Source organism: Eleutherodactylus coqui, chromosome 4, assembly GCF_035609145.1.
Source record: "Eleutherodactylus coqui strain aEleCoq1 chromosome 4, aEleCoq1.hap1, whole genome shotgun sequence".
In the NCBI taxonomy this organism is placed as follows: domain Eukaryota; kingdom Metazoa; phylum Chordata; class Amphibia; order Anura; family Eleutherodactylidae; genus Eleutherodactylus; species Eleutherodactylus coqui.
Window position 1 is genome coordinate 66,872,387 of NC_089840.1, and position 19,951 is coordinate 66,892,337.

General features: G+C 44.6%; 1 protein-coding gene across 1 annotated transcript in view; it reads left to right on the forward strand.

Moving 5' to 3' along the window:
* Window positions 1–19,951, forward strand: part of AIPL1 (aryl hydrocarbon receptor interacting protein like 1) — a 68,062-nt gene that overhangs the window by 19,562 nt on the left and 28,549 nt on the right. Inside the window, exon 2 of the mRNA XM_066598600.1 lies at window positions 6,449–6,628. Coding sequence (XP_066454697.1) covers window positions 6,449–6,628 — 180 coding nt within the window. The remainder of the gene's footprint in view (window positions 1–6,448; window positions 6,629–19,951) is intronic.

Genomic DNA, 19,951 nt, shown 5'->3' on the forward strand with positions numbered 1-19,951 from the left:
CTAACTGTGGATTTTGATGCAGAACTGCTGCCAGGATTCTGCTATTTTCAATTACATATCGAAATTCGCACAATAGCAGTACAGATTTTGGTGCTGAATATTCTGCAGAAAGGTATATTTTGCAGCGCTATTGCGGAATATTCCATCCTGTGTGAAAGGTCCCTAATAAACTGCTATTGTATTATAAGAAGAATCAAAAGTCGTGAAATTCCCTAGTGGTATAAGTCCCCTAGTTGGAGAAAAGTAAAAAAAAACAAAACTCTACCTTTTCCCCCTTAGGCTACCTTCACACGTGTGATTGGATCGCAAGTGCTTCCCATTGACTTCAATGGGAAACATCGCATCGCACTCACATGCACATCACACGGCATGCGAGGGCCATGAGATGACGTTTAAGGTTCCATTGAAAACAATGGGTGAAGTGAACACAAATTAAGCAAATAATGCCAGAATTGCAGATTTTGTGAATCTTGCCTCTACAGAAAAAAAATGGAATAATAAGTGATCAAAATATTATATGTTCCCAAAAATGTGATAAATGTAGACTAGAGCACATCCCACAATAAATAAGCCCAAAATGTTATGGCTGTTTGCACAAACGCAAATCTTAAAAAAAAAATGTTTTTAGTGTACAAAAACAGCAAAACATAAAAATATTGTATAAACGTGGCATGACTGGATTCGTGCTGACCAAATGCACTCAAATATTATGTAAAAAGACAAACAAAAACCCAACAAGCTCTCATATGGCTATGTCAATAGAAAAATTAAAAAGTTCTGGCTCTAGACATGCAACAATGAACAAAACGGAAAAATTAGGCGCAGGCAGGCTTCGGTACTGAGGGGTTAAGATCATCCTTGCATTGGCTTTAGCCATAAATTCATATGACATTGAAGAGAAACCTTGATGAGTTTCCCAATAATTTTTAAGACCCTCTAAAATAATGGCCTAACAGAATCACAAAAGAACATCTGAAATGATCAGGAAGACGGTTCCTTACAGAACAGAGATAAGAAATATAAAATGATTTTTCCACTAGTTTAAGAGTAATAGCTCCATGTAGTGTATACAAGATACTGAGATTACAGCTCTGAAATTGTGTAATCGCACAGATGCCACACGCACTTATGAGCTCAGTAAATCACTGCACCATCAGAGAGCAAGCAGTGAGGGCCCAGCATCCTATCACAATACTTGACATAGGCTGATTTTTGCATACTATAAAGTCCAGAAAACTGCATTGCTCCTCTTTGAACAATGACTTTTACGTATCATCATATTATACATTTCACAGTGTAAGCTTTTTGTTTTACTAATGTTTAACCAGCTGCTCATATTTTGGCCATACATTATGCCTGCCACTGTTTTTTGGGGCTTGCACAGAGTGTTAAGGCAGCAGTAGGCAGTCCTAAGCTCTTGCTGGAATCCTAAGCTCTCGGGGATTGAACCTGCAACCTTCACGACCTGAAGGTTGCAGGTTCAATCCCCGCATTGTTTAAGTAGGTGGCTCCAAGGTTGACTCAGCCTTTCAAGGTCAGTAAAATAAGTACCCAGCTTGCTGGCTGGTGAATTACCTGAAAGCGCTGCGGAATAAGTTGGTGCTATACAAATAACAAGTTCCTTTCCACCTTTAGGTCCCACTGCAGAATTCTCGCAGCGGGACCTGACCCGAGCCCCTGCAGGGACCAGCGTGGCACTCACCTACTCCCGTGGCTCCAGCTCTGTGATGTGCCGGCTGCCGCCCAGCCGACGGATGCGCAGAGCAGAGCCAGTGGCCATGGAGTGACATTTCTCGCATACCGCGATTTGTTTTCCACGCGACAAATCGCGGCTGTCTGCATAGGATTGCGTTTTCTAACGCAATCCTATAGCAGCTTCCAAGGGCCGGAAATTCTGCGAGAAATCCCGCCCATGTACAGGGGGCCTTACCTAGATCATTATGGCTTGCACTGTTGGGCACATTGAAACAGATAATATTTAGCAACATTTCGACATTGCTTCTGCCATTATGTATGTGGTAATGTAGGGTGAGTGTAGATGAAGCTCTTATAAAGCTATTACTGTTTGCAGGGCACACAGACTGGCACTGTTTGGTGCCATTGTTTAAGGTTGTGATATGCCAGGATGGGGACAATGCTTAGAACAGCTGTATTTCTGCCCTATGGTCGCAGATACTAAATATGTTGCAACCCAAACAAACTAGTCACATAGTGAAATATTTGGGTGCATGATGGGCGTCAGCCATCTTGGACAGCTGACACCTAGTTGTGGTTGGAAAAAACTCCAATCGCATTAGTTAAGGGTTATTTTACATGGGCAAGTGTGATATTGGGCCTGATATCGAGCTCACCAACATGCGATGTACCCACAGATGCGTTTTTGTATTAAAACTGCCTCACATCACTTCACGAAGGAGCGATCCTCTGCCAAGGCTTTTAGCCACAGTGGAGGATCGCGGGGTGTTTCCAATTGTTTTTAATGGGCAAACATCGCTTGCACCTCTCACATTGTGCGATGCTCTGCCAGTCCAGTCTGCCAGCTCTGCCACACCGCAACGTTGGAAAAAAATTGTTTATTTGAATGATCCCTTTTAAAAGAATAGGGTTCATAATAATGCATGATTTCTGTGTCTCACAACGCACAAACCATCTGTCCTCAAAACGGCCCCCTGCAATGAGGTGCTGTTTGGTGTCATGGCAGCCTGGATCATTATGAAGGCCCCCAGGGCTGCTAAGTATTTCTGCCTATTAAGCTGTGCCTGTGTTCGCTAGTTCAAGTTCCCTATGGAGACTAAAAAAAATAAGTCAAATAAAGTTTTTTCATTATTACAAGACATAGAAAATATAAAAAAGTTTAACCCTCTCTTTCCCATTTTTAAAATAAAATGATCAAAACAAAAATCCTTACTTGGCTTTGCAATATGGATAAGAGGATATTTTTCTAGTCAGAATGTGTTTGCTCTACCAACAGAAGTAACTGCGACACTTTCTCTTTAAGTAGCTCCATATATTTTATCCTTATATTATCATGTTATCAAGGCATGCCGATGTCGCTCCCCTGCCTCACCTGCTGCCGGGTCTGAGTCATCTTGCACATGATGTACGCTGTGTCTACTCCAGCGCTGGCACCCTGCTCTCTGCCCGTAGGGCACGTGCATCCACCCGCCCCTTCACCTAAATGGCCAGTGTGCACATTCCTAACAGGTCCTCCATCAACCACTATCCACTTCCCGCTATATTAGGCATCCTTGGAGGATGCCTAGGGAATTAGTACCATTAGACATAATGACAAAGCCCCTGTTTGTTTGGGTTCTCCAGTTCTGACCCTTACCTTTGTTTCTGGCAATTCTGACTTCAATAGAAGCTGTGCACGGAGCATTGGCAGAAAAATGGAGCATGCTGCAATTTCTCCTCCGGTTGCAGAAACCGCAATTGGTTTCCACAAGTGTGGAGGAAGAATCAATTTCCCATAGCATGGTATGGGTTCTATTTGCTGTGGACCCGCGGTGCGGATTCCGCAGCAAGTATCTGTCCGTCGGCAGGAGGCCATAAGCCTGTTCTTTGAATACACAGCTGTCCACTCATCAGGTACCACACTCCGGCCCTGTGCACACATAGCTGAGACTATCTTTGTTAGTAACGTCTTAGGGACCCCCCCCCAAGTGAAGACCTTCTTGAGGGTCAAGGGTGAGAATCGGGTACCCCAAAGTGTTGCTTCCTCAGATAGTCGAAAGACAAACCAGTGTGTGGCAAGGCAGATCCACATTCATCTGTTTGGCACATGTTATCTGAACACTATAATAACATATCACATTTCACATGTAATCAGGGGTGTATGATTTTGGGTGCCAATATTTTATATCTGTGTACCACAGGATCGTCGCTGCAGGCATTTTTTGGGAAAGGGAATTGTAGCTAGAACTTTTGCGGCTCTGTGGTTGGCTTTGTTGGCTGGCTCTGTATTGTGCAAAGAACACCACCTCACACTCAGCGTGCTGTAGAACCCCATATTGCAGAGCACGAGGGTGGCTCACGGTATTTAATCAGAGACCAACCTAAAACTTCCACTTTCTTTAAAACAAGATCCTCTGGCAGCTGTGGTGACTGTTAGAAAGAATATTAAGAATTTTAGAAATTACCGTATTTTTCGCTTTATAAGACGCACTTTTTCCCCCTCCAAAGCAGGGGGGGGGGAGTTGCTGCGTCCTATAGAGCGAATGTGCAAAAAATTTGTTCCGATCGCCATTTTTAGCGCGATCGCGTTTTTAACGTGCGATCGCGATTTAGTTAGAGCGATTGCGTGTTAAACCCCCGATGACACAAACAAATGTGCGACCAGTCTCCTCCCCACTGCCGCCCATACATACCTGTGATTGGTCGTGAGCGCCGGCGGGTCTGCTGCTCCCACCTCCACCAAATGGCTTCCTTCCTTCCTTCCTCCTGCACAGACGTGCCTCTGCTCCGTCACCCGGCACTAACCTTGCGCTGTCCCTGGGTGAGTTCAAATTTTTTTCCCCCCTATTTTCCCGCTCTAAAACGGGGGTGCGTCCTATATACCGGTGCGTCTTATAGAACGGAAAATACGGTAGCTCTTTTTTTTTTTGTGATCACACAACTTTTTGGTTAGTAATAATATTCCTATAAATTACAGAAGGGATTCGGTATCATAATAAATAGTTCCTTATCTCAGATACATTTTAGTTATTTAGTTTACGGCTAGAAACCAATCAGGGCATTTAACATTTCCGAGCATTCGAAAAGATGGGCAGATGGAGGTTTGTACTCTACTAATTTATAGCAAAGATTTAGGACCAATCATTAAACTAAAGTTGTAAACTGCTGATAGATAAGCCGTATTTACATTCTTAATGTGTAATTCCACTTATCTCGTAGAGATATGTCAGGCTGTTCAGTCCATTACAATTAATGAAATAAATGAAATGGAATGACTGGATCATATGGGCCTCTTTACCTCAGTGTAGGCATATGTTCTTCTTGTCTACTAGTCCGAATAGGCACAGAGGGTACAGGAGCGTGACTATGGAAGAAAAGGCATAAATAAGAGAGGGAGAGAGCAGGGAAGTAATGGTCTAGAGTTGTACATAGACTTGAGTTACTATAGGAAGAGCATGCATTGGCACAAGTGAACTACAGTATTCAGAAGGTTAACCCTTTGCAATCCAATTTTGGATTCAGGGTTTCCTAGGAGGCTTTCTCTTTCTGCCATTTCACAATGGCGCCATCTGCTGGCTAGAGCCAGTACTGCGGTATGGGACATGCTGGAGAGGCCCCCGACAACAGAGCGGCCAGTAATATACAGTAAGAACACCCTGCCAGACGTCTTCCGACATAGGAGCTGTACAGCCTTCAATCAGAATGTCTTCAGAGGTCAGACAGTGGATTGGAAAGGGTTAAAGGGATTGTCTTACTAGAGACAACCCCTTAAGAATGCAGCCGTCAATTTTGCGAAGCAGTAGTCAGACACTTCTAGTTCACCAGAAAGGTTGCTGCTCATAGGGGTGGACCATGGAGTAAGATCATATGAACCGGGTGTACGGACAGGGGTTGTCTTCGTGATATTAACCCCTTGAAGGGTGGTTTCAAACACCTCGTGTTTCAGAAAAATGCAAACTTCTAAGTGGATTTTTTTACAGGGGTTTTTTGATGTTTTGTTTTTTTTAGCAAAAAGTGCAAAAGCCACAGATTATATATAGGTGAATGAGAAATCATAAAAAAACATAGTAAAAAGTGCAGAATTTTTGGTGGCCTTTTTAATTGACATTTGTATGTTTTTTTAGTCACTGATCTTTTTCTACAAGGTTTGGCCTTTTTTATGGTATTTTTGCATAGGCTTCTCTATATTAAAAAAACAACAACACCAGAATGAAAATGTACATAAAAAATGTATGAAAAAGGCATCCTAAAAAGTAGCTCTAAAAAAAACACTTGGAACCAGTTAAAAAAAAATCACTGGATGTTTTTACATGTTGCTTTCAAGGGCAAAAAACTCTACACAAAAAGTTTATGTGAAGGAATCCTCAGGGTGCCTTCACATGGGTAGAATATTTCTGCAGGACACACCAGCATTTGCCACCCTGCAGAAAATTCTGCAGCAAAGTCTTCATGCCTAAGCTGCGGATTCTGATGTGGATTTGTAAATGGTAGAATTCTACATCAAAATCTGCATTGAGGCATGAGAATTTAGGGGCATATTCCCGCGACGGCGAATTCCACTGCGTCCTGCAAAAGAAAAAGCACCCATGTGAAAATACCCTAAGAGTACAGGAATGTACATCAGCATATTGAGCACATCTAAATCTTTTATTGCAGCGGACTGCTATAGTGGACCGATGCAGGATGAATTTTTCTTAATGATGTATTTCGCTATTCCTCTACTGTCTATAGAGACCGTATATCTATTAACAAAGTTACTCTCTTAAATTATTAGGTGACGTTCCATTTTCGGACTTTAAAATGTGACAGCGATAGAACAGTTATTGATGACAGCAAAAAAGTGGGAGTTCCAATGGAGATCATTATTGGCAACATGTTCAAGCTGGAAGTATGGGAAATGCTGCTGGCTTCAATGCGGATCGAAGAGGTGGCTGAATTCTGGTGTGATGTCACAGTGAGTAGCAATCCCAGTTCCATAGTCATTTATGTAAATGTTTTTGGTGAATCCATTGAATTAATTTATTTTTAGCACAAAGGTGTTTGTTTTATTATTTTATGTTTTCTGTTCATTCCAACAATGCTACAAAGTCTTATACAGTTTATCAAACCCCATAGCCTCTGTTGTCACACTGGTCTAGATTAATCTTTGTGTTGGTAATTATGGGTCCAGGCTAATCTAAGGCACTAAGGAGTATAAAACTAGTTACTCTAAAGGAATATTGGACTATTCTACGAAGGTTCAAACACTGTAGAATACAGTTGTATCTCCTTATTTGACTGACTATGGAGGCTGGTGATTTTTTTCTCTATTAAGCTATATTCACACAGGAAGGGCGATACCGGGTTGAGAAACTCGGTCCGATATTATGCTTGCCAGTGTGCGATGCAAGGCATTCACTTCAGTAATTCTGTGATTGTCAGGCACGTGTTTCACACATATCAGAGGATCACAAGTGTTTCCTATTGTTTTCAATGGGAAACATCACATTGCACTCGCATGCACATCACACGGCATGCAAGCGCATGCAATGTCTTTAAAGGCTCCATTGAAAACAATGGGCGAAGTTATGCGAGAGAACGCCAAAAAATAGGACATGCCGTGATTTTTAACCACACAGGAAAAAAATCGTTCATGTGACTAACTTCATTCAAAAGAATAGAGTTCATATTTGCGCGTGTTTTGTGCGTCTTGCAACACACGAGATTTATGCTTATGTGCATGTAGCCTTAGGGCTTAGTCACACGGGCGCGGATGCGCCCGTGTCACTGCAGGAAGAAGACGGCCGTACTTCAAGACGGACGTCTCTCTGCAGCGCTGGGAGTAAAAACATGTGACCGGCTTCATTGTCAGTCATGTGTTCTTTCTTCAGCGCTGCAGGGAGTCGTCCGTCTTGAAGTACGGCCGTCTTCTTCCTGCTGTAAGGGCTTAGTCACACAGGCGCTGATGCGCCCTTGTGACTAAGCCCTGACACAGTAACCCTATTCCAAATACCTGAATAGTGTTGCATTCTTGACTCATTATTTGCTGGGAGCTGTAGTTTGGAAACAGCTGGGGGGGTCACAGATTAAAGAAGTCTGATCTTATGATAAGTTAAAGGGGTTGTCTCGCGGCAAACATCAAAATTTTACTTTACCCCATTCCCCCTGTCACCCCCCTGGCATAAAATAGCAATTTAAAGCGGTTTTTAAACCGCTTGCTACTCACTGATCCGACGAAATATGAAGTTTTAAAAATCTTCTCCCTAAGATGGCCGCCGGTCCTTTCCCAGGGATGCACTGCGGTTTTCTCCCATGGTGCACCGCGGGTCTTCTCCCATGGTGCACCATGGGCTCTGTGCGTTCCATTGCCGATTCCAGCCTCCTGATTGGCTGGAATCGGCACACGTGACGGGGCGGAGCTACGATGACGATGCGGTGACCAGCTCTCCGGCACGAGCGGCCCCATTCACCAGGCAGAAGACCGCACAGCGCAAGCACGTCTAAAAAAGCAAGAAGCCAGCGAAATTAGACGGAGCCATGGCGATGGGGACGCCAGCAACGGAGCAGGTAAGTGAATAACTTCTGTTTGGCTCATATTTAATGCACGATGTATATTACAAAGTGCATTAATATGGCCATACAGAAGTGTATAGACCCACTTGCTGCTGCGAGACAACCCCTTCAAGATATGTCAGATCTATAGAAAAGACCACTAGGGTCTTCAGCGCTCGCACTTAAGAATTGTATATAGGGAGAAAGCTGTCAACCTGCACAATGTCGACTGGGAGAGGCCGATGCAGCCTGCCTCCGTGACCCAGAGCTCCATTCCCGAGTCATCCCTTCAATTTATGTCATTTATATGAATAATGTGTCCGCACTTATTTGTTTAGTTCCTGTCATTTGAATTGTTTCAGATACTTTTAAAAAGTTCATTTAACCATTTCGCCTCTTTTGATTTCTAAGTGTATGAAAGTTTAGCACCAGCCAGCAGTACATATTAAAGTGTGGATTCCATTATGTGAAACGTACAGTTTGTAAAGGTCACCAATAAAACAATATTTCTGGTCATTTGTTGTCTGTTATACGTAAATATAAAGAAGATTGCTTCCTTTCAGACAGAGTGCCAGAAGTGCACGCTAAGTGGTATCACAAAGAGTTGGAAAGCTTTTTGCTGGAACTAACAGCAACCATCTTCACATAAAATACAAATATAACATAAAAATGCAGGATAAAAGTACACAAAAAGCTTCTATAAATGCTGATATCACTGGAGGTGAAAGATGAAGTAAGAAAAGTCTCTTAAAAAGGAAGTATTTCCAGAAGAAGTTTTTCACTATTTGCAATATAAACTTAGATGTAACCTTGTAGAGGTTACTTCTGACTAATGCAATAGGCAGGTAAAGTAAATTAAAACTACATAAAAATGAATGTAACATTTACAGCCTATCTTGGTTGTTCCATAACCTCAGGTGCCAGGCCATCTGAGGTGCCCCCTAAATGCTGATGTGCCCTGTGCGACCACACAGCTAAGTTCAGCTCTGCCCAGGCGCGTAACTATAGAGGGTGCAGGGCATGCGGTTGCACCCGGGCCCAGGAGCCTTAGGGGGTCCATAAGGCCTCTCTTCTCCATATAGGAAGCCCAGTACTATGAATAAAGCATTATAATTGGGGGCCCTGTTACAGGTTTTGCATTGGGGCCCAGAAGCTTCAAGTTACGTCTCTGTGCAGCATGGTTTAGGTATGGGTACGGGTACAGATAAAGATAGAGGGGGGCCCCAGCTCACGTTTTGCATCAGGGCCCCTGAGCCTTTAGTTACGCCCCTGGCTCTGCCTATATCAATGTTGTCCATATAGAGTAATGAGGTATGGAAACTTGGCTGTGTTCATGAATCATTAAGGCAGGAGCAATGTATAGACAATCTGCCATAAGCTCAGCTCGTTCTGCTGTAGACGTTCATCTTACTTAAGGGGGCTGTACCACAATCCACATTTATCACCTACCAATAGGATAGGTGATCAAAGTCTGATCAATGGGGCTCTCACTGCTGAGATCCCCACCAATCTAGGGATCTGGGTTCTGCTTCCCCCTCTCCTCTTCACGGTGAGTCACTGCACCCCATTACAGCGAGGAGGAGATTAAATGGAGCAGAAGTCAGGCATGCATTGTGTTGCTCCATCCATCTTCAATGAAACTGCCGGAGATAGCTGAGCGCTTGTATTTAGCTATTTCCATTAGTCCTATTGTACTTGGCTATTTCCGTCAGCCCTATTGAAATTAATGGAGTAGCGCCGCTGCTGCTCCATTCACTCTTCACATCACTACGGGTGGGTGCAGTAAGTCCGCAGTGACAAGGATCTGTGGGGGTCTCAGTGGTGAGACTCTAACTAAAAAGACATTTATAACCTATTCTATGGTTGGGTGATAAAAGTGGATTGTGCTACATTCCCTTTAAGTTTCTGCTACAAAAAGAAATTTCCTTTTAGCTATATTAGCTCTCACTGGGTTAACCCTTTCCAATCCACTGTCTGACCTCTGAAGACATTATGATTTAAGGCTGTACAGCTACGATGTTGGAAGACTTCCGTCGGGGTTCTCTTACCGTATATTGCCAGCCTCTCTGCTGTCGGAGCCTATCCAACATGTCACCTCATGCAGTACTGGCTTTAGCCAGCATATAGCGCTGTTGTATAATGGCACAAAAAGAGTAAGCTCCCTAGGAAAACCAGGATACAAATTGGATTGGAAAGGGTTAAAGAGGTTTTCCAGGACTTAAAAATTCATTGCCTATCCTTAAAATAGATCAGCAATATCAGATTAGTGAAGATCTGACTCCAATCACCCCCACGATCAGCGCTGTGACCTCTTTGTTGTGTACCAAGGACAATTCTCTACATTGTGTAGCAGCTGTGCCTGTTTACTGCAGCGCACTGATCAGTGGGGGGGCCAAGAGTTGGATCCGGTGTGATATTGATGGTCTAGGCATAGGTCATCAATTTTAAAATCTCAGAAAAACCCTTTTGAGTACATTTTCGTGTAGTGGACTTGGTGCAGATATTCCTCATCGGAAAATCCACAGCAAAATCTGCTGCAAAAATTGCCTCAAAATCCACACCATTAGTGCAGATTCTTAGACAAATCTTCAGCAGACTTTACCTCTACAGGGCTCAGTCACACGGGCGCCGATCTGCCCGTGTTTCTGCAGGATAAGACCGCTGCACTGCAGGTGCGGACGACTCTCCGCACCGGCCGGCATAAAGAATACATGGCTCTCATGCAGAGAGTTGTCCGCACGCGGTGCGGCCGTCTTAACCTGCAGAAACACAGGGGGATCGGCGCCCGTGTGACTGAGCCCTCAGTTGAAATGATGAAATCTACCGCTGTATATCCGCGGTAAAATCCACACGCATAGCACATCCACAGTGCAAGATACGCTGCAGACTTTTATGCTGTATGTGAATGTACCCTTAATATATTGACATCTCACAAGTTAGCAGTTTAACTTGAACACTGAGACTTCAAGGGGTCTAATGGTTGCTAGTAGAGATGAGCGAGCGTACTCAGAAAAGCACTACTTGCTCGAGTAATGTGCTTTATCCGAGTATCGCTGTGCTCGTCCCTGAAGATTCGGGTGCCGGCACGGAGCGGGGAGCTGCAGGGGAGAGCGGGGAGGAACGGAGGGGAAATCTTTCTCTCCCTCTCTCCCGCCCGCTCTCCCCTGCTCCCCGCTGCGACTCACCTGTCAGCTGCAGCGGCACCCGAATCTTCAGGGACGAGCACAGCGATACTCGGATAAAGCAAATTACTCGAGCGAGTAGTGCTTATCCGAGTACGCTCGCTCATCTCTAGTTGTTAGATATAAAATGTTTGAGATATATATGTAAGGCCTTATTGACACAAGAGTTTTTACATGGCTAATTTCGCCGCAATAAAAAATGGCGACCATCTTAAGCGTTGGTTTCCAATATATTCATTCAGATGAGTGTCAAAACTTTGCATCAGGAATAATAGGACATCGGTGACCGATTTTATACACAGCTGGAAAGATATGGTAGGTCTTGCCCTATCTTTTGCTGAAATATGCTGGAGGCTCTCATAGGCTTTTGTGGAAGCTGTGAAAATTTGAAAGGAAGGGTGTTTAGCTGCAGCGTATATTTTCACTAATACGGCGCAGCTGCTCGTATGAATGACCAAGAAAACGTGTCTAAAGCTCGGGATGTGATTGTGCCTATTCTTCATTCACACGATTTTCAGTGGCGATTCAGCCAGCGTAAAAAAAAGCATTGCTCGTGTGAATGAGCCCTGAGAACTTGTATGTACATCATAAGCTTCTACATGCCTTGATGGAACTCAACAAGCTTGATACACATACTGTACATGATCCACCTTAAAAATTTGGGGAAGTTTCAATTGTTTGTTGCCCAAGGCAACCAATCACAGCACAACTTTCATCTTACTAGAGCTGCCTAAAGAATGATGATTGGTTGCTATATGCAACAAACACAGTTTTACACAGCTTCAATAAACGAGGACTGACATACAATCTATGGTGAAATAAGATTCTTTATGATTTGCCGTGCTGAATAATTTAGATGTGTGCTAGATCCTGAGTCCAGCTAAGTCCAGCCAAAAGTAAAGAAATTATATTTACTGTGAATGGTGAGTGAGTAGGACAAGTAAACAATGTGACCAAGACTTAAGAATGAGCGAGAAAGAGCCAGGACATCAAGGGCTGCAGAGACCCTGGAACAGCATGAGGCCCATGTTCATATAGAGAAAGAGCCCAAGCAAAAAAGGATAGCAAAGCTACCTGGGAAACATTGGGTATATAATCTAGGGGTAGCAGGAGACTCCCCTAGATATTTTGCATTGGTCTACAGAACATCCAAGTTACATCTCGTGTCTTCAAGTCTTAGATTTAAGGCTTTTAATCTTCCCTCTCTCCGTCACCTTCCTGGCAGCCAATGACCATCATTCCCATTCTATCCTGCTCACTGTATAGAAACCCTTCTGACTGTAAGCGCAAGACTTAGGTTGGTCTTACATGACTGGATTTGAATTGCGGGTTCTGTGATGTAGGTCCACGCAAACTATACGCTGTAATACGCCGGCATTGAACGGCATGGACTTTCGCCAGTTTGCTCAAACATGCAGGTAGAAATTGCGGGTTCTGAAAACGGAAGAAAAATCGGAAGGCAATGGGTGACACTGCAGAGGTATTGTTCCGTATAGCTTATTTGCATATTACACAGCGGAGCATGAATGACCTTATAAGTCTCCTCACTCGCTCACCTTCTAGGTGCTCTTCCCTAGGGTGCCTACCCACTAGCGATATTTTTTTCCTGCGATGCGAGAGCAATGATTATGAAATCAATAATTTTCAATGGTTGCATACTCATTTTCGATCTTTACTCTCAAGCTTCGCAGCACAGAGACAAAATCTGCGATAACACTCAGTGTTGTCAATAGGGCTGGCGGCAGCCCCGTTGAAAACATAGGGAGTATATCGCGGACTTCTACCACAGCTGTGTCAGCTATAGCAGAGGATTCCTTCATCCCCGCGGGGACTGCGGGAATGAAGGAATCCTCTGTCACAGCTGTGGCAAAATTCTGGGATGCTATCCCATTGCTTTCAATTGGGCAGCACTGCTGTGGCTCCATTGAAAGCAGAGATGATTTTCGGGGGAGGGCTTGAGATATGAGCCCTTCCCCGAAAATCATCCCTAGCTGTAAAAAAAGTTTTTGAAAAATTATATTCACCTAAAAGAGCCGTCCGCTTCTTCTGTTCGGCCCTGGCAGTCGTCTTCTTTAGGCCGGGGATTGAAAAATCCCCGCCCACAGAAAGCACTGGTCTCATTGGCTGAGCGCTCAGCCAATCACAGGCAGTGCTCAGCGATTGACTGACAGCTGATCGCTGCCTGTGTGTGATTGATCACAGCGCTCAGCCATTCATTGAATTCAATGAGTTTTTTTTGCGCTGCGAGGCACTCGCTCTCGCATCGATAGAAAAAATATTGCACCCTAAGGAGAAAAGATAGCGTTCCTGACATAGGTATTATGAAACACTGAATGATTACTCCATAAGTCTAAACATGCTGTCTGAGCGCGGGTGAATTGGTGATGAAGTCCCCAGCTTTTTCGCTCAGGCAAACAATTCGCGTTCCGTGTGGAACGACCATTAGTTGTGTGTCTTGTAAGCACAGGGCTTGGTCTGTGTGCAGAGCATCCCTCCAGGATCTTGTATCAGTCCCCTCAGTTAGTATTGAAACAGGAAACTTCCAGTCTGCCTCCTATACAAGATTTGTAGAAGCAGCATGCTACCCATTAAGGTTAGTATAGAGGACAGTATGAGATCCCTGGTGCCTTTTGGATTTGAAAATGCCAATGATGAATGCACTGCTAGCTTGTGACTCTGGATTTCCCCTCTCGTGGGGAGCATTGTTCTATATGAATGGAGCCTTTAATGTTTCATTCACCAATGCTGCAGAATTGCTCTTTTATCAATTTTGTAAAGCTTATCGTATATATCATATTTTGCAATTTCCTTCTGTAATCTCAACAACTGCCAACGCAAGAGTAATTTTCGTGCGTCATTTAGAACTCGAGTGTATGTTGTTTATGAGCAGATTTTGACAAAGGTTTATTTTGGGGCCATTTTTGAAATCCTTTTAACTGCAGGCTCATCATTTCTTAAGAAGATTACAGCAGTCCTTGAGTGATTGTGGAGATCAGATGCGTAACATATGGTGATGATTCTCTCTCCTCTGCCGGCAAGCTGCAGGCTGCACTGTGTACAGGTGCAATAAGCTCAGCGGAGCCTTAGAATATACAGAACTACCAAGAGCTGCAATACCCACAGCCTTACAGGCTGCCATGAATAATGCATTGATATTCACATATAATGAGTTTATGTTTCCCCCAAGCCTTTGAAATAGTTATGTCTTTGATGGTATTTTATCCCTGACATGTTCACATCATGTATTATAACCTTATTTTACCTCTACTAATGTATCAGCTCCAGCGTGATTACAAATGAGTAGACTGGCCCTTGTGGACACAATGCACTGGCAAGAAAGACAAAGCCATACCCAGCATAATTGTGCATCGCCGGCCTATTTAAAAGAATACATGGTTTATTTGTATCCATCACTTATTAAAAAGCTGTGGATGTATTCATACATCTCATTATTGTTCAGCCGTACAATGCCGATTGTGATACTAATGACAAATGGACCAGAGAGAACAAAGATGGAAGTTGATAAATGATACTAGATTGTCATTAGTTTACTGTGTATTAGACCATATTTCAGAAACCTTTTTTTTTTACAAATTTTAACCATGTGATCACTAGACTAAGGGCTCAGTCAGACGAGTGTTTTTTTGTGCGCAAAACACATGCGTAAAATAATTTGCGTAACCGAAAAAAACGCGCTTGGCTGCGTTTCGCCCCGGCAAAAATTGCATGTGTCTATGAGCCTTCGCCAAGAGGGATGCAGACAATGCAAAGCTTCTTTGAATACCCCATTTACACGACCCCTTTGCCTAGAAGTTGCACAGTAGCCCCAATAAGGGACAACATCGTCAGCATTTGTAATTGATTTCACTGTCACATAGAAGCCTATGCACTCGTTCACATGATGGGAGTACAGTGCGGCGTGTTCTAAAGAACACAATAGCAGGCAATGGCAGGTACTGCGTTTTTGGGAAAATTCTTTGCGAACGCAGATAGCCGCGTTTTAAAATACGGTGTCCTGTAATTTGCGTCGCGAAATTTTTTGCGCATGTAAAAATCGGACATGTGACCGCTGCCATTGAAAAGCATTGGTTTTAATAGATGTGAATCGCAAATGCAAAAAACATGCGCAGCAAAAAAATGCCCATCTGACTGAGCCCTTAGGCTTGATTCACTTGGGCATATATCGGCCGGGTTTTCACGCCCGGCTGATATACGCTGCCCCTCTGATGCATTGGTTTACAATGCATCAGTGCACATGGGCCAAGATAGTGCATTTTGGCCGGGCGCTTTTACGCCGGCAGTGGCTGCATAGACTCCTATGGAAGCCTGTGACAGCTGCCAGAGAGGAGGGAGGGAGATTAGCAGCGTGACTGGTAAACTCACACCCCCTTCCCTGCTCTTCTCCGCCCCTTGCCGGCTGTTTCCAACAGGAGGGGGCGGGAGTGAAGGGGGAAGTGTGTTGCCAAGCCCCGCCCTCTCCTGCTCCCTCCCGTTGTTGGCTGCGTTAAGGGCGGGGAGGGGGTGGGAGCTTAGCACACTAGCTCCCGCCCCGTCTTGCCTCCTCTCCTTGCTGAGAGACAGTGAGGGGGAGGGAAGGGAAGATGGGCATGTATGCCGAGGCATTGCGGCCTTGGTGTATAAGAGCCGGACCAGGGCCGTCTGAACCGGCGCGCAAACGTTAGATTTGTGTGCCTGTTCACGTGTTTTTACATTGCTGGTGCGCGAACATAAAAATGCCAAGGCCGTATGAATGCAGCCTAAGGCTAGATTCACACGGACGTATTTGTGCACTAAAAATTTGAAAGTGGAATACGCAGAAAATAGAACCCATTGATTTCAATGGGTTCATTCACACAAAAAAGCACAGTATGCTCTATTTTTCTGCGCATGTGTGAACATATCTGCACTCATTAAACTAAATGCCCGCTTCAATGGCTTCAAGAGCATCGGTGCGTGTTTTTTGTGCATGCAGTTGCACACAACAAGCATGTGCAAGAAGTACAGTAAATAATGCTGTTGCACCCGCAAATATTCAGACGCTTGTGTGAATCCAGCCTTAAAGGGATTTACTGTGTAATAAATGTAATAATCTCAAACATTTTAACCCCCTAACGCCACAGGATGTAAGTTTACGTCCTGTTGCGTTGTGCCCCCCAGCTAGGATGTAAACGTAGCTCCTCTGGTGTTAAGGGGTTAAAATGCTTGAGATGTACTTTTAACACCACAGGATGTACATTTACGTCCTGGCAGAGGGGCACTTAAAGCAACAGGACGTAAACTTACATCCTGTGGATGGCACAGGCTCAGAAAGGAACCCATGCCATCCCGCAGCAGGAGCCAGCTGTGACTGATGGCCCGATCTCCCGCTGCAACAGCAGTCAACGTACATTGTGGCATGTTCACAGAGGTAACACAGTGATGCCTGCCATAAACTCTGATCGTTAATGTGAGCAATACTGCATTGCAATCATAACCTTTACGGTTCAAATCCCTTACATGAACAGTGTAAAAAAAATGTTCAAAAAAATTAAAACTACCCTTTTTGAGCACTTTCCTCTGTTTGTATAAAAATAATTATTGTTTGAGGACAGCGCTCGAGTGAACACAAATGAGTAACTTTGCACCTTAGGTGTAAATGATAGAGGGACTTACCTGGTGCAGACAGCCTGACCCAAGGATAGGGGCAGGTCGCTACACCCAGACTACGTCCCTGAAGCCAACGGTGGTATCTCTTATACCTAACCTTCGTGAATCCACAGTGTGGAGAGCTGCAGGGCCCAGCACCAGTTACCAGAAATGGTTCCCAGAAATAACAATGAAATAAATGCAATTACAAATGGGTCCAGTGCTTCTTAGGGAGCTTAAAAACATATTCCTTCTAGTGTTGTAATTGAGTGACTTAAGGCGCCTTTACACACAATGATGATCACTTAAAATTCGCTCAAAAGGCTTCTTTTGAGCGATAATTGTTGTGTGTAAATGTGTGACCATCGTGCACTTACCGTGCACTTTTCTTCCATCGCTGACTTCAGGTCTGCATGAAATCCTCGTCCCTCAGGACGATAAGATAAGACGGACAGCACGCTGTGGTCTCCGCGGGCAGCGCTGATAACAGCTGATAACATTCTTCATTCAAATAAAAAGGGGTTTTTTTTGTATAAAAGTGAAAAAAACTAAAAAAAATTAATATAATCATACCAGCCTGCAGAAAAAATGTATTGTGTTATTTATGCTGTATGATTAACGCTTAAAAAAAAAAAACAAGAGCAGAATTGATTTTTACCCCCCCCCCCATTCCGCTCAAAAAAATATTTTTCTAAAGGTTTTCGAGTAGTTTGCCACGCAATAAACAAGACCCCATACGGCCACGGCAACAGAAAATTAAAAATGTATGTGCCCTTATGGCCAAAATAGGCTGTGTCACTAAGGGGTTAAAATGCAAAGACCTCTGTGCATACATTATAATTTGATATATCACCTACCGTAGTAAGAATGAGTAATATCTGGCTGTTGTAGTGCCAGATATTTTTTTATTAAACAAGAATCATAGCCATAATATATCAAGACACTCATACTATATAGTGATGCTTAAAGAGGTTGTCCTGGCCTGAGCTATTCATAGCCTATCCTCAGGATAGGTCAACAGTGGTTGATCAGCTATTATCCAACCTGTTGTCAGTGTGTACTGAGTCAGAAGCTTATGCAAATGAGAAGATGGGATAATGCCTCTAACAGCGCCACCTAATAGAAGGCGACATTTCTGCAAGTCAATGTCACACCTCTTAGCAAGCCTTGTAACATAGGCTGGGAATATAAACCAAACCCAAAGTCTTCACTGGAAGGAAAATATTAGCTATGCATAGTCAGCTTTTTCAGTTTTTTTCCCCCACTCATCAGTATGCAGTAGTTTGCTGGCATGGCTAGTAAGGGGCCTATGATTTGGGCCAGGAAGGGTATGGTTTCTCTGGTGCTGTAGAGGCATTGTTTCATCTTTCCATTTGCATAAATTTCCCAGAGGAGCATATATTGCCTTACAGACTCCTCACTAGGTCTTCTCCCATACCCTTCATTAGCTGGAAGCTGACACATTGCAGAGGCCCAGCTTAGTAATGTGGGCACAGCTTCCATTGAATTCAATCAGCTGTTTATGACCTATCCTGAGGGTAGGCCATTGACAGATCACATCCGGGCAACCCTTTTAAAGGGAACCTGTCATGCGATTTGTGCTGCTGAAACCGCGGCAGCATGAAATCCCAATGCAGCACCCCATAGGGAGACCCCGGACACCTGGCGTACGTGGATACGTAGGGGAGCTGGGAAGGTATTGTGCTGATGTGTCACGGTGGAACTTACCAGTCTCCTTCCCGGGGAAAACACACACTGCCAAGGCTAGAGTATCACTGCAGGCTACCAAAGACACCCCTAGGATAGGGAATACCAATCACATAGGATAATGGAGATTGTAGTTGTCACTGGTGACGCCACTATTACTTCAGACACCGGTATGACCTCGGCGGAGAATAAATGCAGCCACACACAGTTCTTGAGTACCACAGGTCTCGAGGAACAGTTAGAGCCTGATATGAACTTTACTTTATGAAAACTTCAAACAGATAATAAAAGTCAGTTCACTTAAAGTCTTTAAAATGCAGGCAAGAGAAAAGATCTGAGGTCAGGGAGGAAATTCAGGATGACAGCGGTCCTGCAGTCTACGTTATCTGCCAGGAACCTGTCCTGGTGGGGAACACTCCAGAGGAGGAAAGGGGTAGGGTCGCTCCACAGACACTCAGGCAGCAATTAATAACTTGAAGTACCTCCACCCAGCCTTGGAGATGCGTGGGTGTGACAATTAAAGGGGTTCTGACTAGAGATAAGCGAACGTACTCGTTTCGAGTACTTACGCACCCGAGTACCGCCATTTTCGAGTACTTCAGTACTCGGGTGAAAAGATTCGGGGGGCGCCGGGGGGCGGGGAGAGGCGTGGCGGTGCTGGGGGTAGCAGCGGGGAACAGGGGGGAGCCCTCTCTCTCTCCCTCTCCCCCCCACTCCCCACTGCTACCCCCCGTGCCGCCACGGCGCCCCCCGAATTTTTTCGCCCGAGTACGGAAGTACTCGGAAATCGCGGTATTCGGGCGAAAAAGGGGCATGGCCGAGCACGTTCGCTCATCTCTAGTTCTGACACAAATAATGTTTTTATGCTTTAGCAGCCATTGTTCCCTGGTCTGCCTAATGGACCCAGGGAACCCACGGTTTAATGGCTGCTAAAGCATAAAAAGATAACACTTACCTGTTCTTCTGTTGTTGACATCGGGGGGTCATCTCCCGGCAGGCGGTGCTCTTCCTCTTCTTCCTCCACGAGCCGCGCCGCTCCGGGATCGCGTGCATGCGCAGTGGAGAGGTGCCCTCTGACAGGAGTCAGGACGGGCTGCGTCTCCACTGCGCATGCGCAGCACTCCGGAGTTCAGCCGGACGGACGGGCCGCCCACAGCAAGCACTGCTTGTGACGTGCTTGCTGTGAGCGGTCCGTCCGTTGACCTCGGAAGTGCCTGACGGACGGACCAGAG